This window comes from Pan troglodytes, chromosome 1 (genome assembly GCF_028858775.2).
Source record: "Pan troglodytes isolate AG18354 chromosome 1, NHGRI_mPanTro3-v2.0_pri, whole genome shotgun sequence".
NCBI classification, from domain to species: Eukaryota; Metazoa; Chordata; class Mammalia; order Primates; family Hominidae; genus Pan; species Pan troglodytes.
The window spans coordinates 220,952,059-220,973,621 of NC_072398.2; the positions used below are offsets into that span (position 1 = coordinate 220,952,059).

General features: G+C 49.1%; 1 protein-coding gene across 8 annotated transcripts; it reads left to right on the forward strand.

The window, feature by feature from the left end:
• The first annotated feature begins 216 nt into the window (after positions 1-216).
• Positions 217-20,008, forward strand: MASP2 (MBL associated serine protease 2). Of its 8 annotated transcripts, none has more exons than XM_016953920.4 (11): positions 217-378; positions 462-690; positions 848-1,025; positions 2,040-2,171; positions 4,044-4,240; positions 4,657-4,704; positions 8,958-9,152; positions 11,596-11,674; positions 15,637-15,771; positions 16,269-16,343; positions 18,883-20,008. In XM_016953920.4, exons 1-11 carry the CDS (start codon positions 374-376, stop codon positions 19,644-19,646), a joined length of 2,037 nt encoding a protein of 678 aa, XP_016809409.1. In that variant the 5' UTR covers positions 217-373; the 3' UTR covers positions 19,647-20,008. The 8 variants fall into 8 exon arrangements, 5 of the variants coding, with proteins under 5 accessions (XP_016809409.1, XP_016809399.1, XP_016809418.1 ...); XM_016953910.4 differs by having other exon boundaries at positions 219-378; positions 4,557-4,704; positions 9,034-9,152; XR_008546572.1 differs by lacking the exons at positions 11,596-11,674; positions 18,883-20,008 and having other exon boundaries at positions 271-378; positions 4,557-4,704; positions 9,034-9,152.
• Positions 20,009-21,563: the final 1,555 nt, after the last annotated feature.

Consider the following 21,563-nt stretch of genomic DNA (forward strand, 5'->3'; position numbering starts at 1 on the left):
ACCTGTGGTCCCAACTACTTGGGAGGCTGAGGTGGGAGGATTGCTTGAACACAGGAAGTAGAGGCTGCAGTGAGCTATGATTGCAGCACTGCACTGAAGCCTGGGCAACAGAACAAGATCCAAAAAAAAGGGAGGGGTGAGGGGCAGAGCCAGGATTTGTTTCCAGGCTGTTGTTACCTAGGTCCGACTCCTGGCTCCCGGAGCAGCCTGTCCTGCCTGCCTGGACCTCTGAGCAGGCTGGAGTCATGGAGTCGATTCCCAGAATCCCAGAGTCAGGGAGGCTGGGGGCAGGGGCAGGTCATTGGACAAACAGATCAAAGGTGAGACCAGCGTAGGGCTGCAGACCAGGCCAGGCCAGCTGGACGGGCACACCATGAGGTAGGTGGGCGCCCACAGCCTCCCTGCAGGGTGTGGGGTGGGAGCACAGGCCTAGGCCCTCACCGCCCCTGCCCTGCCCATAGGCTGCTGACCCTCCTGGGCCTTCTGTGTGGCTCGGTGGCCACCCCCTTGGGCCCGAAGTGGCCTGAACCTGTGTTTGGGCGCCTGGCATCCCCCGGCTTTCCAGGGGAGTATGCCAATGACCAGGAGCGGCGCTGGACCCTGACTGCACCCCCCGGCTACCGCCTGCGCCTCTACTTCACCCACTTCGACCTGGAGCTCTCCCACCTCTGCGAGTACGACTTCGTCAAGGTGCCGTCAGGACGGGAGGGCTGGGGTCTCTCAGGGTCGGGGGGTCCCCAAGGAGTAGCCAGGGTTCAGGGACACCTGGGAGCAGGGGCCAGGCTTGGCCAGGAGGGAGATCGGGCCTGGGTCTTGCCTTCCCTCCCTGTGACACCTGACCCCACAGCTGAGCTCGGGGGCCAAGGTGCTGGCCACGCTGTGCGGGCAGGAGAGCACAGACACGGAGCGGGCCCCTGGCAAGGACACTTTCTACTCGCTGGGCTCCAGCCTGGACATTACCTTCCGCTCCGACTACTCCAACGAGAAGCCGTTCACGGGGTTCGAGGCCTTCTATGCAGCCGAGGGTGAGCCAAGAGGGGTCCTGCGACATCTCAGTCTGCGCAGCTGGCTGTGGGGGTAACTGTCTTAGGCCAGGCAGCCCTGCCTTCAGTTTCCCCACCTTTCCCAGGGCAGGGGAGGGGCCTCTGGCCTGACATCATCCACAATGCAAAGACCAAAACAGCCATGACCTCCATTCACATGGGCTGAGTGCCAACTCTGAGCCAGGGATCTGAGGACAGCATCGCCTCAAGTGACGCAGGGACTGGCCGGGCGCGGCAGCTCACGCCTGTAATTCCAGCACTTTGGGAGGCCGAGGCTGGCTGATCATTTGAGGTCAGGAGTTCAAGGCCAGCCAGGGCAACACGGTGAAACTCTATCTCCACTAAAACTACAAAAATTAGCTGGGCGTGGTGGTGCGCACCTGGAATCCCAGCTACTAGGGAGGCTGAGGCAGGAGAATTGCTTGAACCTGCGAGGTGGAGGCTGCAGTGAACAGAGATTGCACCACTACACTCCAGCCTGGGCGACAGAGCTAGACTCCGTCTCAAAAAACAAAAAACAGAAACGACGCAGGGGCCGAGGGCCCCATTTACAGCTGACAAAGTGGGGCCCTGCCAGCGGGAGCGCTGCCAGGATGTTTGATTTCAGATCCCAGTCCCTGCAGAGACCAACTGTGTGACCTCTGGCAAGTGGCTCAATTTCTCTGCTCCTTAGGAAGCTGCTGCAAGGGTTCAGCGCTGTAGCCCCGCCCCCTGGGTTTGATTGACTCCCCTCATTAGCTGGGTGACCTCGGGCCGGACACTGAAACTCCCACTGGTTTAACAGAGGTGATGTTTGCATCTTTCTCCCAGCGCTGCTGGGAGCTTGCAGCGACCCTAGGCCTGTAAGGTGATTGGCCCGGCACCAGTCCCGCACCCTAGACAGGACGAGGCCTCCTCTGAGGTCCACTCTGAGGTCATGGATCTCCTGGGAGGAGTCCAGGCTGGATCCCGCCTCTTTCCCTCCTGACGGCCTGCCTGGCCCTGCCTCTCCCCCAGACATTGACGAGTGCCAGGTGGCCCCGGGAGAGGCGCCCACCTGCGACCACCACTGCCACAACCACCTGGGCGGTTTCTACTGCTCCTGCCGCGCAGGCTACGTCCTGCACCGTAACAAGCGCACCTGCTCAGGTGAGGGAGGCTGCCTGGGCCCCAACGCACCCTCTCCTGGGATACACGAGGCTCCTCAGGGCCATTGCTGCTCTGCCCAGGGGTGCGGAGGGCCTGGGCCCTGGACACTGGGTGCTTCTAGGCCCTGCTGCCTCCAGCTCCCCTTCTCAGCCCTGCTTCCCCTCTCAGCAGCCAGGCTCATCAGTGCCACCCTGCCCTAGCGACTGAGACTAGCTCTAACATCCCACTGTGTACCTGGTTCCACCTGGGCTCTGGGAACCCCTCATGTAGCCACGGGAGAGTCGGGGGTATCTAGCCCTCGTTCCTTGGGACCTGGTTCCCTGGTTCCCTGCACTGTGGGATGGGCTGGTGCTCTGGGGCGTGGGCAGCCCCACCTGCTGGCGCTGACCCTGCCTCCCCCGACTCGGTTTCTCCCTCTCGGTGTCTCTCCTTGCCTCTCTGATCTCTCTTCCAGAGCAGAGCCTCTAGCCTCCCCTGGAGCTCCGGCCTGCCCAGCAGGTCAGAAGCCAGAGCCAGCCTGCTGGCCTCAGCTCTGGGTTGGGCTGAGATGGCTGTGCCCCAACTCCCATTCACCCACCATGGACCCAATAATAAACCTGGCCCCACCCCACCTGCTGCCGCGTGTCTCTGGGGTGGGAGGGTCGGGAGGCGGCGGGGTGCGCTCCTCTCTGCCTACCCTCCTCACAGCCTCATGAACCCCAGGTCTGTGGGAGCCTCCTCCATGGGGCCACAGGCTCCTTGGCCTCACCCCCCGTTTTGAAGATGGGGCACTGAGGCCCGGAGAGGGGCAGGGCCTCGCTCGAGTCCAGGTCCCCAGAGGCTGAGCCCAGAGTAATCTTGAACCACCCCCATTCAGGGTCTGGCCTGGAGGAGCCTGACCCACAGAGGAGACACCCTGGGAGATATTCATTGAGGGGTAATCTGGTCCCCCGCAAATCCAGGGGTGATTCCCACTGCCCCAGAGGGCACGGCCACGTGGAAGAAGGCGGGCAATGTTGGGGCTCCTCACTTCCTAGAGGCCTCACAACTCAAATGCCCCCCACTGCAGCTGGGGGTGGGGTGGTGGTATGGGATGGGGACCAAGCCTTCCTTGAGGGATGGAGCCCAGCCCAACACCCCGCCCGTGGCAGCAGCATCAGCTGTTCCAGCGAGGAAGGAGAGCACCAGACTCAGTCATGATCACTGTTGCCTTGAACTTCCAGGAGCAGCCCCCAGGGCAGGGGTCAGACCTGGGGAAAGGGGGTGATGAGAGACCCTTCTTCCGGATGGTTCCTCCAGGAACCCAGGGGGCTGGCTGGTCTTGGCTGGGTTCGGGTAGGAGACCCCTGATGAATAAACTTGGGAATCACTGGGGTGGCTGTAAGGGAATTTAGGGGAGAGCCGAAGGGGCCCTTAGGCTCGAGGAGATGCTCCTCTCTTTTCCCGAATTCCCAGGGACCAAGGAGAGTGTCCCTTCTTCCTCCTTCCTGTGTGTCCATCCACCCCTGCCCCCCGCCCCGGCAGAGCCTGGTGGAACTCAGTGCTCTAGCCCCCACCCTGGGGTTGCGACTCTGGCTCAGGACACCACCACGCTCCCTGGGGGTGTGAGTGAGGGCCTGTGCGCTCCATCCTGAGTGCTGCCTGTTTCAGCTAAAGCCTCAAAGCAAGAGAAACCCCCTCTCTAAGCGGCCCCTCAGCCATCGGGTGGGTCGTTTGGTTTCTGGGTAGGCCTCAGGGGCTGGCCACCTGCAGGGCCCAGCCCAACCCAGGGATGCAGATGTCCCAGCCACATCCCTGTCCCAGTTTCCTGCTCCCCAAGGCATCCACCCTGCTGTTGGTGCGAGGGCTGATAGAGGGCACGCCAAGTCACTCCCCTGCCTTCCCTCCTTCCAGCCCTGTGCTCTGGCCAGGTCTTCACCCAGAGGTCTGGGGATCTCAGCAGCCCTGAATACCCACGGCCGTATCCCAAACTCTCCAGTTGCACTTACAGCATCAGCCTGGAGGAGGGGTTCAGTGTCATTCTGGACTTTGTGGAGTCCTTCGATGTGGAGACACACCCTGAAACCCTGTGTCCCTACGACTTTCTCAAGGTCTGGCTCCTGGGCCCTTCATCTTGTCCCAGATCCTCCCCCTCAGCCCAGCTGCACCCCCTACTTCCTGCAGCATGGCCCCCACCACGTTCCCGTCACCCTCGGTGACCCCCACCTCTTCAGGTGCTCTATGGGGGTCCAAGGCTGGGGCCTTCGAGTACAAGTGTGGGAGGCAGAGTGGGGAGGGACACCCCGATCCATGGCCTGGGTTGGCCTCATTGGCTGTCCCTGAAATGCTGAGGAGGTGGGTTACTTCCCTCCGGCCCAGGCCAGACCCAGGCAGCTGCTCCCCAGCTTTCATGAGCTTCTTTCTCAGATTCAAACAGACAGAGAAGAATATGGCCCATTCTGTGGGAAGACATTGCCCCACAGGATTGAAACAAAAAGCAACACGATGACCATCACCTTTGTCACAGATGAATCAGGAGACCACACAGGCTGGAAGATCCACTACACGAGCACAGGTGAGCAAGTGGGTCTCAGATCTTGGCTGGAAGCGCAGAGCTGCCCTCTCTCCTGGAGTGTCAAGGAGCTGTAGAGTGTAGGGCTCCTTCTGGGCCAGGACTAGGAAGGGACACCAGGTTTAGTGGTGTCTGAGGTCTGAGGCAGCAGTCTTCTAAGGAGAAGCACCCGCTGTCCCTCCCTCCAGCCAGCCACCCAGCCATCCTTCCACCACTCATTCTTCCAACCACCCATTCACCCATCCACTCATCCTTTTACCCACCCATCCTTCTGTCCACTCATCCTTCTGTCCCCTCATCCTTCCAACCATCCATCAATCCACCCACCCATCCATCCTTTTGTCCACACAACCATCCACCCATTCTTCTACCTACCCATCCTATCCATCCATCCTTCTATTCAGCCATCCTTCTACCCACCCATCCTTCGTCCGTTCATCCATCCATCCATCCATCCATCCAATCCATCTATCCATTCACTCATCCTTCTACCTATCCATTCTTCTATCATCAGTCCATTCATCCTTCCAGCTATCCATCTATTCATTCACCTATCCTTCTACCCACCCATTCTTCTATTCATCCACCCATCCACCCATCCTTCTACCCACTCATCCTTCTATCCACCCATCCTTCTACACATCCTTCTATCCATCCATCCATACACCCATCGTCCTGTCTGTCCATCCATCCATCCATCCTTCCATCCAAGTATCCATGCATCCATCCATTCCTTCCAGCTATCCATATAGCCACCCACCCATCCTTCTACCTACCAATCTTATCCATCCACCCATCCACTCATCCATCCATCCATCCATCCATCTGCCAATTCTTCCAGACATCTATCTATCCATCCATCATCCTTCTACCTACCCATCCTTCCATTTATCCATCCATCCATCCTTCTATCCATCTACTCACCCATCCATCCTTCCATCCACTCATCCTTCTATCCACCCATCCTATTCATCTACCCATCTACCCTTCCTTCTACCAACACATCCTTCCATCCATCCATCCATCCATCCATCCATCCTTCTATCCATCCACCTACCCACCCATCCTTCCACCCACCCATCCTTATATTCATCTACCCATCCACCCATCCTTCTGCCTACACATTCTTCTATCTATCCATCCATCCATCCATCCATCCATCTTTCCAGCTATCTATCTACCCACCCATCCTTCTACTTACCAATCCTATCCACGCACCCATTCTTCTACCTACCTACCCATCCATCCATCCATCCACCCACCCATTCTCCCAGCCATCCATCTGTCCACTCATTCTTCTACCTACCCATCTTTCTATCCATCCATCCATCCTTTATCCACCCACCCACCCATTCTTCTATTAATCTACCCATCCGCCCAGTCTTCTACCTACACATCCATCCATCCATCCATCCATCCATCTTTCCAGCTGTCCATCTATCCACTCACCCATTATTTTACCTACCAATCCTATCCATCCATCCATATACCCATCCATCCATCCTTTCAGCCATCCCTCTTTCCATTCACCCATTATTCTACCTACCAATCCTATCCATCCATCCACCCACCCATCCATTCATCCATCTACCCATTCTTTCAGCCATTCACCCACCCACCCTATCCATCCATCCTTTTTTTTTTTTTTTTTAGACAAAGACTTGCTCTGTTGCCAGGCTGGAGTGCAGTGGCACAATCTCAGCTCACTGCAACCTCTGCCTCCTGGATACAAGCAAGTCTCCTGTCTCAGCCTCTAGAATAGCTGAGATTACAGGCATGCGCCACCATGCCCAGCTAATTTTTGTATTTTTAGTAGAGGCAGAGTTTCACCATGTTGGCCAGAATGGTCTTGATCTCTTGACCTCGTGATCCATCCGCCTTGGCCTCCCGAAGTGCTGGGATTACAGGCGTGAGCCACCGCGCCCAGCCCCATCCATCCATCCTTCTATACATCTACCCACCCACCTACCCATCCTTCCATCCACCCATCCTTCTAGCCATCCATTCCTCTATTCATCCAACCATCCACCCATCCTTCTACCTACACATCCTTCTATGTATCCATCCATCCTTCCAACTGTCCATCTACCCACCCACCCATTCTTCTGCCTACCAATCCTATCCCTCATTCATCCACCCACCCATCCATTTACCCATCCGCCCATTCTTCCAGCCATTCACCCACCCACCCATCCTATCCATCCATCCATCTATCCATCCATCCATCCGCCCATTCTTCCAGCCATTCACCCACCCACCCATCCTATCCATCTATCCATCCATCTATCCATCCATCCATCCATCCATCCATCCATCCATCCTTCTATCCGCCTACCTACCCACCCACCCATCCTTGCATCCACCCATCCTTCTATCTATCCATTCTTCTATTCATCCAACCATCCACCCATCCTTCTACCCACACATCCTTCTATCTATCCATCCATCCATCCTTCCAGCTATCCATCTATCCATCCACCCATCCTTCTACCTACCAATCCTATTCTTCCATCCATCCATGCATCCATTCATCCATCCACCCATCCACCTATATATCCACCCATATATCCATCCATCCATCATCCATCCATCCTTCCAGCCATCCATCTATCCATCCACCCATCCTTCTACCTACAGATCCCACCCATCCATCCATTCATCCATTCATTCTTTCATCCATCCTTCCAGCCATTCATCTGTCCATCCACCCATTCTTCTACCTTACTTATCTTTCTATCCAGCCAGCCATCTATCCATACACCCATCCTTCTGCCTACCAGTCCTTCTATCCACCAATCTATCCATCCATCCATCCATCCATCCAGCCATCCACCATCCTTCCATCCACCCATCATTCCATCCTATGGATGTCTACTAGGGATATGTAATGTGGAAGCCACAGTTCTCACAGCCTCTGCTCAGTCCAGTAAGGGAACAGTCACAGAAACATAACCAGAGCCCTGTGGCAAGCACAGCCTAGAGCCAAGCACTGGGCAATGTGAGAGTCCAAAGGAGGACCTCACCAGACAGGGGCTAGGAGCTAGGAAGCTATCCTTGAATAGGAAATGCTGAGATTGAATTTAAAGGATAAGTGGGTGTTGGACAGAGTTATAGGTGGCAGAAGAGTATGTGCAAAAGCCCAGAGGCTTCACTCTTCAGGGTGTGGAGCTGTGGAAGTTGAAGTGTGGGTATGAGTTGGGGCAGGGGAAAAAGGAGTTCTGACCATGGAGGGTTGCACCAGAGCCACAGCTTGAGCAGTTTGCAGCCAGGATCTACACACTCTGCCTCTCAGGACCACCCCCACTGGCCCTGGCTCTGCCCTCTGAGGCCCTGCCAGAACTTCCACCACCTCTTCGTCATGACAGACACTCAAGTGCTAGAAGCCCTGGGCCTCCACAGGTCCACCAAGGCTGTCCCTGGAGATTGATTCCTCAAGGGGAGACTTTGGGACCTGCATGGGACTGAGAGCTTCCCCAGGCCACAGGCTGGGTCAGGGGCACCCAGGTGCACCCAGCTGCCCCAGCAGCTTGGCAGGGATCACTGGATGCTAGCAGGTGCTGGAGGGAGGAGAGGACTCCGAAACTGACCAGTGGGTTTTTAGGGGCAGCTGGGGAGCACTGAAGCCTTGGGGTGAGTGGAGGCCAGGGTTTGGGGGCCAGAGTGGAATGCAGCTCATGAGGGGAAGCCTGAGGCTCCCCAAATCAGCCTGGATCTTTAGTTTCAAGTCTGTCAGCTGGTTTTTCTCCCCATGCCATAACAGCTGTCCTACGGGGCTGCTGTGAGGGTTGATTACAGCTCCGCCAAGAACTAGCCTAGGTGCTTTGTATTTGATCTTCACAACAGCCCTGGGGCAACTATTATCATCACCCACCCCCCATCTTGCCGATGAAGAAACTGAGACTCAGAGAGGTTACACATAACCATGGGGAAATGGAGAGCTAGGATTTAAACACAGCTCCAGTCCCATGCAAGTCCCAAAGCCTCCCCTGAGCTCTTTTCCTCGGAGTTACACTCTCTCTTGGTTTTGAGCCATGGCTCTGAAGTTCCTGGCATGGAGCAGATCTTCTATTTATGGGGACTGCACCATCTTCCCACATACCCAGCTTTCTCACATACCTTTTGCTCAGTCCCAGGGAAAACAAGAAACCTTAATTTGCAAAAGCATCTGAGAGTTTAATCTTGCCTTTGGTTTTAAAGAACCCTACCCCACGTATGGTGAGCTCTCTTTACATGTTAAGTATTCTTTATAAACTAAGAACTTCAGATGGCTCGATTCAGTCTTGGCTGCTGTAGACCACATGAAAACCAACAAGCCTGGTTTCCTCTGCGCAGCGCAGCCTTGTCCTTATCCGATGGCGCCACCTAATGGCCACGTTTCACCTGTGCAAGCCAAATACATCCTGAAAGACAGCTTCTCCATCTTTTGCGAGACTGGCTATGAGCTTCTGCAAGTGAGTTAAAACAAAGTACACCACGATCAATGACGATTGCTTTGAAATGTAAACATATTTCTATCTGCAGATATGTGAAAGGAAAGTGAGAAAATCGTGTGTCAGCATGATTTCTTTTGTCTATCTTTAAATGATAAAAAGCCAAGAAATAAGTTTTCAGAGGACAAAAAGGATGGCTATGGAAAATGTGATTCTGAATCCTGCCCTTTTTTCTTTCTTTCTTTATACTTAACTTTAAATTTACATAAGCAAGCCCTTTGTTTTAAAGCTACTTTGGAAAGCTGGTGATTAAAATGGGCAACTTGGCCAGGCACGGTGGCTCACACCTGTATTCCCAGCACTTTGGGAGGCAGAGGCAGGCAGATCACTTGAGGCCAGGAGTTCGAGACCAGCCTGGCCAACGTGGTGAAACCCCCGTCTCCACTAAAAATACAAAAATTAGATGGGGTAGTAGCCCCGTCTCCACTAAAAATACAAAAATTATTAGGTGGCGGGCGCCTGTAATCCCAGCTACTCGGGTGGCCGAGGCAGGAGAATCACTTGAGCCTGGGAGGCTCAGGTTGCAGTGAGCCGAAATCACACCACTGCACTCCAGCCTGGGCGACAGAGCAAGACTCTGTCTCAAAAAAATATATAAAATAAAATAAAACGGGCAACTTTTCTGTCGGTCACACACGACAGCAGCTCTTTGTGAAGTGGCTGGAATGACAGAAAGATGAGTTTGCTATCCTGTTCCATGTGCCCAGTCTTGCATCAAATTAAAGTTCTCCCCCTGGTCAAATGACCTTTCCATGAAACAACTCCAGGGCCCACAAAAAAGTAGACAGCCCCGGGAAAGAGTATATTCTGCAAAGTTATAAATAGTGATCACTGTTAAGGGAGGAGTATAATTTTTAAAAATGCTTAGCATGTTGCTTTAGGGGCACAGGTAAGAAATTAACACGTCCTCTTTATGTTCTTCAAAATTGTCATGGAGTCCCAGTGGTAAAAAGTAATAACATTGGAACGATAGCTAGGTATGCAATCCACAGTCCTGTGGCGGGTCAAAAAAAAAAAAAAAAAAAAAAGAGACACTTTTCCCACCTTGCAAACTTCTTGTGCAGGCTCTTTTCCACAGCTCCTCGGACCACAGACTTCTTTAGTTTCTGACTTAAGAAGACCTGAAATCCTTTGCGGCACAGGGTTTCTGCCAAAGCCATCTTCTTTTATTTTAATGTTTGATTTTAGACAAACATTATCTTAGCAAGTCGAAAAATGTTTCCCTGTGAATGACGCTGGCAGTGAAAGCTGATGGACAGCACACAGACGAAGCTCACAAAAGAACTCTTAGTAGCCCTCCTCCAGCTAATGGCCACCGGCTAGACAGATTCACAGACACACTTGCAAGTCTGATCACACCTGCTTTCTCAAACTTGTCACCACAGTCCTCTGGCTTTTTTTTTTTTTTTTTTTTTTTTTGGACAGGGTCTCACTTTGTCACCCAGGCTGGAGTGCAGTGGCGCGATCACAGCTCACCACAGCCTCGACCTCTCAGGCTCAAGCAATCCTCTCACCCCAGCCTCCCAAGTAGCTGGGACTACAGGCAAGCGCCAACACGCCCGGCTAATTTTTGTCTTTTTTGTAGAGGTGGGGGTCTCACTATGTTGCCCAGGCTGGTCTTGAACTTCTGAGCTCAAGCAATCCTCCCACCTCGGCCTCCCAATGTGCTGGGATTACAGGTGTGAACCACTGCACCTGGCCCTCTGTCACTTTATATAAAGAAATGGTGGAACATCAGATGCAGAAATGTTGAGATCTGATGATGATGATGATGATGATGATTTGAGACAGGGTCTCACTCTGTCACCTAGGCTGGAGTGCAGTGTTGCAATATCGGCTCACTGCAACCCCTGCCTCACAGGTTCAAGCAATTCTCCTGCCTCAACCTCCTGAGGAGCTGGGATTACAGGTGCACGCCACCATGCCAGGCTAATTTTTTGTATTTTTTTAGTAGAGACAGGGTTTCACCATGCTGGCCAGGCTGGTCTTGAACTCCTCACCTCAAGTGATCCACCCGCCTTGGTCTCCAGGAGTGTCGGGATTACAGGCATGAGCCACCGCACCTGGCTGAGATCTGATATGTTTTTGTATTAGAGTGAAAAGCAAAAAAAAAATTATAAATTGCTGCAAAGTTTCCATCTCATTCATAAAATGCCAATACCTGTTGAGCGAAGAAATACGTAACCTAGGTGGCATAGACATGCACCGAGGCGGTGGGGCAGTGCGTCCATGTGCCAGGCATCCCCCCAACCCCAGCACACGCAGATACTAGTCATGTGTGCTGCCACCCCCTTCAGGAGCGCCTCGTAAAACACTAGAATAGGAACTATTGTGAGAGCACAGCTTTGGGGAGTGATTTTATGATATAAACAAGGAAATTAATATATTCTGAATTCTTCTTTAGGGTCACTTGCCCCTGAAATCCTTTACTGCAGTTTGTCAGAAAGATGGATCTTGGGACCAGCCAATGCCCGCGTGCAGCAGTACGGTCGTGTGGTGACTACAGGCCCCATAACCGCCCGGAACTCCCTCTGCTGCTACTGTTGCTGCTTCTATTGCTTCTCTGGTTTTCTGTTTACTTTCTTTTTTCTTTCCCTTTTTTTTTTTTTTCTGAGGCAGGGTCTTGCTCTGTTGCCCAGACTGGAGTGCAGTGGTGTGATCTTGGCTCACTGCAATTTCTATCTTTCCAGGCTTAAGCAATCCTCCTGCCTCAGCCTCCTGAGTAGCTGGGACCACAGGCACCTGACACCACGCCTGGCTAATTTTTGTATTATTTGTAGAGACAGAGTTTTGCCATGTTGCCCAGGCTGGTCTCGAACTCCTGACCTCAAGTGATCCACCGGTCTCAGCCTCCCAAAGTGCTAAGATTACAGGCGTGAGCCACTGTGCGTGGATCCTTGGTTTTTTTTTTTTAATGATCCATTTATCAGCGCTTGAATTTCAAATTTGCTTCTTTTTACCCATCTCTCAGTGCATTCTTAGAGGTTAAAACAGAACCAACCTACTAGGGAAGGTATGTGCTTTAGAAAAGCGTGTTCTTTCACAAGGCTTTGTTTTTTTTGTTTTTTTTTTTTTTTTTTCTGAGAAGGGTCTCATTCTGTTGCCCAGGCTGGAGTACAGTGGTACAATCTCAGATCACTGCAACCTCTGTCTCCTGGGTTCAAGCGATTCTCCCACGTCAGCCACCCCCAGGAGCTGGGAGGCACTACCGGCACATGCCACTACACCCGGCTAATTTTTGTATTTTTAGTAGAGATGGGGTTTCACCATGTTGGCCAGGCTGATCTCGAACTCCTGACCTCAGGTGATCTGCCCACCTGGGCCTCCCAAAGTGTGTGTGTGTGTGAGAGAGAGAGAGAGAGAGTGTGTGTGTGCGTGTGTGTGTGAGTCGGAGTCTCACTCTGTCACCCAGGCTGGAGTGCGGTGACAATCTCGGCTCACTGCAACCTCTGCCTCCCAGGTTCAAGAAATTCTCACACCTCAGCCTCCTGAGTAGCTAGGATTACAGGCACATGCCACCACGCATGGCTAATTTTTGTATTTTTTTGGTGAAGACGAGGTTTCACCATGTTGGCCAGGCTGGTCTCAAACTCCTGACCTCAAGTGATCTGCCCGCCTCAGGCTTCCAAAGCGTGTTCTTTGACAATATTTTTTTCTTTTTTTTCTTTTTGGAGACGGAGTCTCACTCTGTTGCCCAGGCTGGAGTGTGGTGGTGCAATCTTGGCTCACTGCAACCTCTGCCTCCTGAGTTCAAGCAATTCTCCTGCCTCAGCTTCCTGAGTAGCTGAGACTACAGGCACACACCACCACACCTGGCTAATTTTTTGTATTTTAGTAGAGATGGTGTTTCACCGTGCTGCCCAAGCTGGTCTTGAACTCCTGAGCTCAGGCAATCCATCTGCCTCGGCCTCCCAAAGCGCTAGTAGTACAGGCATGAGCCACAGCGCCCAGCCTGACAATATTTTTTTCTTTTTCTTTTTTTTTTGGAGACAGAGTTTTGTTCTTGTTGCCCAGGCTGGAGTACAATGGCGTGATCTTGGCTCACCGCAACCTCTGCCTCCCAGGTTCAAGCGATTCTCCTGCCTCAGCCTCCCTAGTAGCTGGGATTACAGGCATGTGCTACCACGCCCGGCTAATTTTGTATTTTTAGGAGAGACAGGGTTTCTCCATGTTGGTCAGGCTGATCTTGAACTCCCGCCCTCAGGGGATCCGCCCACCTTGGCTTCCCAAAGTGCTGGGATTACAGGCATGAGCCACCGCGCCCGGCCGACAATATTTTTCTAAGTATGAAAGCAACAATATTCATGGTAGAAGATGGAAAATACAGAAAATTATGAACATCTTAATACCTGTAATACCACCATATGCAAGTATAATCATTACTTTTTAATATTTATTTATTTATTTATTGAGACGGAGTCTTGTTCTGTCACCCAGGCTGGAGTGGAGTGGCGCCATCTCGGCTCACTGCAACCTCCTTCTCCCGGGTTCAAGCAATTATCCTGCCTCAGCCTCCCAAATAGCTGGGATTACAAGCACTTCCCACCAAGCCCAGCTAATTTTTCTATTTTTAGTAGAGACGAGGTTTCACCATGTTGGCCAGGCTGGTCTTGAACTCCTGACTTCAAGTGATCCACCTGCCTTGGCCTCCCAAAGTGTTGGGATTACAGGCGTGAGCCACCGTGACCAGCCACTTTTTTTTTTTTTTTTGACGGGGTCTCATTCTGTCGCCCAGGCTGGAGTGCAGTGGCACAATCTCGGCTCACTGAAACCTCTGCCTCCTGGGTTCAAGCAATTCTCCTGCTTCAGCTTCCCCAGTAGCTGGGATTACAGGCGCCCGCCACCACACCCAGTAATTTTTTTAGCTTTAGTAGAGGCAGGGTTTCACCATGTTGCCCAGGCTTGTCTCCAACTCCTAATCTCAAGTGATCCACCCACCTTGGCCTCCCAAAGTGCTGCAATTACAGGTGTGAGCCACCAGGCCTGGCCTAATCGTTACCGTTTTGGTGTGTGTCCCTCCAATTACACACAATTCACATGTGTGAGCAAGTATACACTACTGTATGTAGAAAAGGGGGGCAATTTTATGTGGTAATACACACACCCCAAACTGGGATAATGATCAACCATACCTCATGTGACACACCCTCAAACTCCTGGGCTCAAGTGATCCTCCTGTCTCAGCCTCCTGAGTAGCTTGGACTACAGGCACGTGCCACATACCCAGCTCCTTTTAAATTTTTGGTAGAGATGGGGTCTCACTTATGTTGCCCAGGCTGCCCTGGCCTCTCTTGAGTGCTGGGATTACACGTGTGAGCCACCGTGCCCAGTGAGCTTTAGAAAGACTTCCAGGTCTAAAAACTTCAATTAATTAAAAGGATCAGAAGAATAAGCTGAATTTTTTGTTTTGGAGACAAAGTCTCTATCACCCAGGCGGTAGTGGTGTGATCATAGCTCACTGCAGTCTCATCCTCCCAGGCTCAAGCGATCCTCCTGCTTCAGCCTCCTGAGTAGCTGAGACCACGCCACCAAGCCCAGCCAATTTACCTTTTGTAGAGAGGGTTTTGCTATTGCCCAGACTGGTCCTGAACTCCTGGTCTCAAGTGACCCTCCCACTTTGGCCTCCCAAAATGCTGATTACAGGTTTGAACCACCCAGCCTAGCTCCTCCAATCTTACTATCGTGTCCTTTTCTACCCTTACTGCCTTCTAAATTGCAACCTTTTACATCGAACCTGTGCCATGTCATGTGCTGTTCCGCTGCAGCCTTTTTTTTTTTTTTTTTTTTGAGACAGAGTCTTGCTCTGTCACCCAGGCTGGAGTGCAGTGGTGCCATCTTGGCTCACTGCAAGCTCCGCCTCCCGGGTTCACGCCATTCTCCTGCCTCAGCCTCCCGAGTAGCTGGGACTACAGGCGCCCGCTACCACGCCTGGCTAATTTTTTTTTTTTTTTTTTTTTTTTGTATTTTTAGTAGAGACGGGGTTTCACCATGTTAGCCAGGATGGTCTCCATCTCCTGACCTTGTGATCTGCCCGCCTCGGCCTCCCAAAGTGCTGGGATTACAGGCATGAGCCATCGCGCCCGGCCGCAGATCTTTCTTATATTTGACATGAGGGTGCTAAGGAGCTCTGGGTGGTTTCAAATTCCCTTTCTCTAGGAAAGGCAGCACACCTCTTCCTCCACATGGACGACTCCCCCTCAGTTCAGCCATTTAGTTACCTCCCACCTCAGCCTCTCAAGTAATTGGGACAACAGGCACGTGCCACCATGCTTGGCTTTTTAACCTTTCGTAGAGAGGGGGTCTTGCCATGTTGCCCAGGCTGGTCTCAAACTCCTGAGCTCAAGGGATTTGCCCGCCTCAGCCTCCCAAAGGTGCTTCTCCAGACCTTTGGAAAGTTAGCACTGAAATGATCAATGGATTCCTCCCTCCCATGCTTCTTTCTTAGTTGTTGACTGTGGCCCTCCTGATGATCTACCCAGTGGCCGAGTGGAGTACATCACAGGTCCTGGAGTGACCACCTACAAAGCTGTGATTCAGTACAGCTGTGAAGAGACCTTCTACACAATGAAAGTGAATGATGGTATGCAAATTCTTCAAAGTTGGGGGTGGGCAATACTTGGAACTTGAGCCCCCATGGTCTGAAAATAAACTTTAACCAACATTTTTGGCTAAGGCTAGACAAAAGATTAAAAGCCACTTCTCCCATCCGCTAAGTGAAATATTATAGCTAAAGTGACTTTAATGTCAATTTGCAAAAATCTGAAAACAGATCTAGTAAATGACTACTACAAACACACAATGTATTCCAAATGGTTTAATTTAACAAGTCAAAACCTTATCATTAAGCACTTGAGATCTTGATACATATTCAAGTTACACATCTAAAAGGTTTCCACTTTGCAAGCAAACATGGTAATGTAGAGACCTCCTATTTATGAAATCATGTAAAATGGTTCTTCAGACACCTCTATTTCCCACTGATGCTCAAGAATCAACATTTTTCAAGGGGGTATTCAAGCAAATGACAACCATCTTACACATGCAGTTAAACATTTTTGCTTTTCCAATGATTTGCAGGTAAATATGTGTGTGAGGCTGATGGATTCTGGACGAGCTCCAAAGGAGAAAAATCACTCCCAGTCTGTGAGCCTGGTAATGGATACATTTATACAAGAGACTGGTAATTGATGGAAAGTAGGACTGGGTAGGAGACAGTAAGGAGAGCTTTAGCTGTGGTAGGCAGAAATGTAACTTCAGCACTTGGCTCTTAGGCTGTTATTATTTCCAAATAGTATGTTCTCATTACCCACTTCCCATATACAGAGGTTGTTAGGTGCTGACTGCATCAGTCATTTGATTATCTTTGACCTTATAACTAGGCAAGCATAAAAAAATTAAATGATTTTTAGGCCAGGTGTGGCTCACGCCTGTAATCCCAGCACTTTGGGAGGCCGAGGCAGGTGGGTCACCTGAGGCCAGCCTGACCAGCATGGAGAAACCCCGTCTCTAATAAAAACACAAAATTAGCCGGGTGTGGTGGTGCATGCCTGTAATCCCAGCTACTCGAGAGGCTGAGGCAGGAGAATTGCTTGAACCCAGGTGGTGGAGGTTGCGGTGAGCCCAGATCGCACCATTATACTCTAGCCTGGGCAACAGTAGTGAAATTCCGTATCCAAAAAAAAAAAAAAAAAGGATTTTTAAAATTATCTTGACCAACTTATACATTTATAAACACAAGTTCTTCTGTTGAGTTACTATTCTGTTAAAATGCTATTAAAACCCAAAGCTAATAATTTCCCCAAGCAATTGTTTTCAACATCTAGTTTTTAAGCATCAATGCAATCTGCCTTTTAATAGTACTTTTTTTTTTTTTTAACCAGAATTGGCTCCAAAGATAATAGTTGAGTAGAATGATTTTTTTTTTTTTTTTTTTTGAGACGGAATCTCGCTCTCTGGCCAGGTTGGAGTGCAGTGGCGCAATCTCGGCTCACTGTAACCTCCCCCTCTGTAGAATGATTTAAAAAAAACAAATCAGGGCCAGGCATGGTGGCTCACGCCTGTAATCCCAGCACTTTGGGAGGCCAAGGCGGAAAGATCACGAGGTCAGGAGATCGAGACCATCTTGGCCAACACGGTGAAACTCCGTCTCTACTAAAAAAAAAAAAAAAAAAAATACAAAAAATTAGCCTGGTGTGGTGGCAGGCGCCTGTAGTCCCAGCTACTCGGGAGGCTGAGGCAAGAGAATGGCGTGAACCCGGGAGGTGGAGCTTGCAGTGAGCCAAGATTGCGCCACTGCACTCCAGCCTGGGCAACAGAGCGAGACTCTGTCTCAAAAAAAAAGAGAAAAAGAAAAAAAAAGTCAGCACTTTGGGAGGCTGAGGCAGGCAGATCACAAGGTCAGGAGATCAAGACCAGTCTGGCTAAAACGGTGAAACCCCATCTCTATTAAAAATACAAAAAATTAGCCAGGTGTGGTGGCGTGTGCCTGTAGTCCCAGCTACTCAGGAGGCTGAGGCAGGAGAATGGCATGAACCCGGGAGGCAGAGCTTGCAGTGAGCCGAGATTGTACCACTGCACTCCAACCTGGGTGACAGAGCGAGACTCTGTCTCAAAAAAAAAAAAAAAAAAAAAAAAAAAAAACCCAGAAAGATAGTAATATATTAATTACCCTTGTGTTATTTGGCTCAAATTAGTTTTTTTAAACCTGTATTTGGCTAACACAACGTCTGTAGGTATTAATGCAAGTACACTACCACAACAGCAAACATATATGCTACATTAATGGGTGTATTTAAGTTGCAATAAAGATACAATAAAACTTAGTTTGGAAGAATCAACTAGACCAAAAATAAAATTCTGGAATCCACACGGTCCTAGCCACAACTGCAACATTCTAATTTCTAAAACATTTGTATGTTCAAAGGTAAAAGTAATTTTGCAAATCCTGATACTGACTTTAGTTCCTGCTTTCCTAGGATTACAAAAATACCCATTTTACAAGTAGGAAAACAGAAACAATGAAAAGGTTATATCCTTCTAATTCCTATGCACGTCATCCAGTCCATCTGCTCAGACAATGCCTGCTTGCCCTGTTAATTTTCCTAATCTTCTTTTTTTTTTGAGATGGAGTTTTGCTTATAGACCAGGCTAGAGTGCAGTGGTGTGACTTGGCTCACTGCAACCTCTGCCTCCCAGGTTCAAGCAATTCTCCTGCCTCAGCCTCCCGAGTAGCTGGGATTACAGGTGCCCATCACCATGCCCGGCTAATTTTTGTGTATGTAGTAGAGACAGGGTCTCACCATGTTGGCCAGGCTGGTCTCAAACTCCTGACCTCAGGTGATCCACCCATCTCAGCCTCCCAAAGTGCTGGGATTACAGGTGTGACACTGCACCCGGCCAATTTTCCCAATCTTATAGACCAAATTATTTTAGCAAAACAAAATAACTTCTAAAAGTCAGTTTTCACTAATCTCATTTTCTGAGGAGCTAAGAAATACCAAAAGGTTTTATCAGGTGTTTGAACTGTGATGTTTTAAAATAGCCTTACTTGCCTGTATAGGTGGTCACCCACCAATTCATGTAATATAATTTTTGGTTGACATCAAATATATACTTCAAGGCGGTCATAATTTAAGAAAAACACGATTGACATTATTACAAAGGCTCTCTACCTATCTGCTTCTTTCCCCAGTTTGTGGACTATCAGCCCGTACAACAGGAGGGCGTATATACGGAGGGCAAAAGGCAAAACCTGGTGATTTTCCTTGGCAAGTCCTGATATTAGGTGGAACCACAGCAGCAGGTGCACTTTTATATGACAACTGGGTCCTAACAGCTGCTCATGCCGTCTATGAGCAAAAACATGATGCATCCGCCCTGGACATTCGAATGGGCGCCCTGAAAAGACTATCACCTCATTATACACAAGCCTGGGCTGAAGCTGTTTTTATACATGAAGGTTATACTCATGATGCTGGCTTTGACAATGACATAGCACTGATTAAATTGAATAACAAAGTTGTAATCAATAGCAACATCACGCCTATTTGTCTGCCAAGAAAAGAAGCTGAATCCTTTATGAGGACAGATGACATTGGAACTGCATCTGGATGGGGATTAACCCAAAGGGGTTTTCTTGCTAGAAATCTAATGTATGTCGACATACCGATTGTTGACCATCAAAAATGTACTGCTGCATATGAAAAGCCACCCTATCCAGGGGGAAGTGTAACTGCTAACATGCTTTGTGCTGGCTTAGAAAGTGGGGGCAAGGACAGCTGCAGAGGTGACAGCGGAGGGGCACTGGTGTTTCTAGATAGTGAAACACAGAGGTGGTTTGTGGGAGGAATAGTGTCCTGGGGTTCCATGAATTGTGGGGAAGCAGGTCAGTATGGAGTCTACACAAAAGTCATTAACTATATTCCCTGGATCGAGAACATAATTAGTAATTTTTAACTTGCGTGTCTGCAGTCAAGGATTCTTCATTTTTAGAAATGCCTGTGAAGACCTTGGCAGCGACGTGGCTCGAGAAGCATTCATCATTACTGTGGACATGGCAGTTGTTGCTCCACCCAAAAAAACAGACTCCAGGTGAGGCTGCTGTCATTTCTCCACTTGCCAGTTTATTTCCAGCCTTACCCATTGACTCAAGGGGACATAAGCCATGAGAGTGATAGTCACCTTTGCCCACCCAGTGTAATGTCACTGCTCAAATTACATTTCATTACCTTAAAAAGCCAGTCTCTTTTCATACTGGCTGTTGGCATTTCTGTAAACTGCCTGTCCATGCTCTTTGTTTTTAAACTTGTTCTTATTGATCTCTGTAAGTGCTTTATATATTATGGCAGTACTGATTGAGGAATAACCTTGAATCCTTTTTTTGGGTAGGTAGGTTGGAAACACTGATACTTCAGCCCAAGTATTGACTAAAATTTCCATGTTAAAAACCAATACTACAAAATGGTGGGATACAATTATTCACTTATCAAATTGTCAGACAAAAGGAACGTGAATAGTAGTACTATTTCACATTGTTAAAGACAACATAAACTTCCCAAGGACTATTTGGCAATACATTTTAAGCAAGACCAGGCATGTTCAGGGAGGGTGGCAGGCCACAGACTGGCAATACATTTCAAAAGCCCTTAAAAAGCATGCATAATCTTTGACCTAGCAATTCCAATGCTAAGAATTTATTTTAGCAGTAAGGATATTCCCAGCAATTGGAAATAACCTGAATAATGTTCAAATTCAGAAGACTGAATCAAAACATGGCATTTCCACAAGATGAAAAGTGGCATTAGAAATAAGTGGTGACATTATAGATAAATCTGTATTTTTCCTCTTTACAATGAACATGAAATACTTGGGCACAGTGATGCCTAATAAAAGCACACATCACACAACAGTTAAGTACAGAACCCTAATACACACTTAGGGGCTACTTTGCTCGTCCTCAACAACAAAATCATTCTTACTGTTACACATTATCTCTTGGATTACGTAGTAGTTAACTTCCTACTTTTTCCTACTAAGGACACAACTTAAGTGCTGATTTAACCTTAAAAATCTCATTTGGTTTTAGCTGGCTATTCCTTCCTAAAAGGTTTTAATAGCTAACATTCAAGTTTTTCAGTCTAACTAAAAGTTACCATTCCATGTAAAAGCTTACTGTGAGTCTTGGCCTCATTTCTCTTGTGCATATGAAGTACAACTTCTTGAGACTCAATTTTTATTATTTTCTTTTTTCTTTAGAGACTCAATTTTTAAAGGTAACTTTCCAGCATCTGCATATCACATATAAAAAGAAATCGTGTTTTTCCAGTAAGACTCCAGACACTAAACTGTGGTGTCAAAAAAAAATTTTATTTATCTGGTTCAAAAAATTTTTTAGAATGAATGCATTTAGATTGACCAAATAGATTTTTAAAAACAAATCTTTGCCAAATAGTTTAAGTACTTTTAAACTTCAAAATCTTCTTAGGGTAAAATAAATACCCGTATCTATGCAGTACCATAAACATGTTAATAAAAGGCCACTCAACATTGAAAGCCTTCTATGACCAGTAACTGAAATTTACACAAGTGTAAAGAAGGGATTAAACCATGCCGTTGACAAGTTAACTTACCCCTGGGCTCCTTGAAGGCTTGTCAGTTTAGTCTTTGGAGGTCCCCGAGTACCATTTTAAGTGTTACCATGTTACTGCTGCTGAGTAATAGTGCAAGTGCTAAAATGCAAAATTCAGATGGTACAGGGTTTGGAAATCATGCAGATTCAGATGCAGAAAAAAAAAATTAAAACAACTCAAGATCCCTTTACAGAGGAAACTGAATAATGAAACAATGTGGCGATTACAAGTCTAAAGGATGACT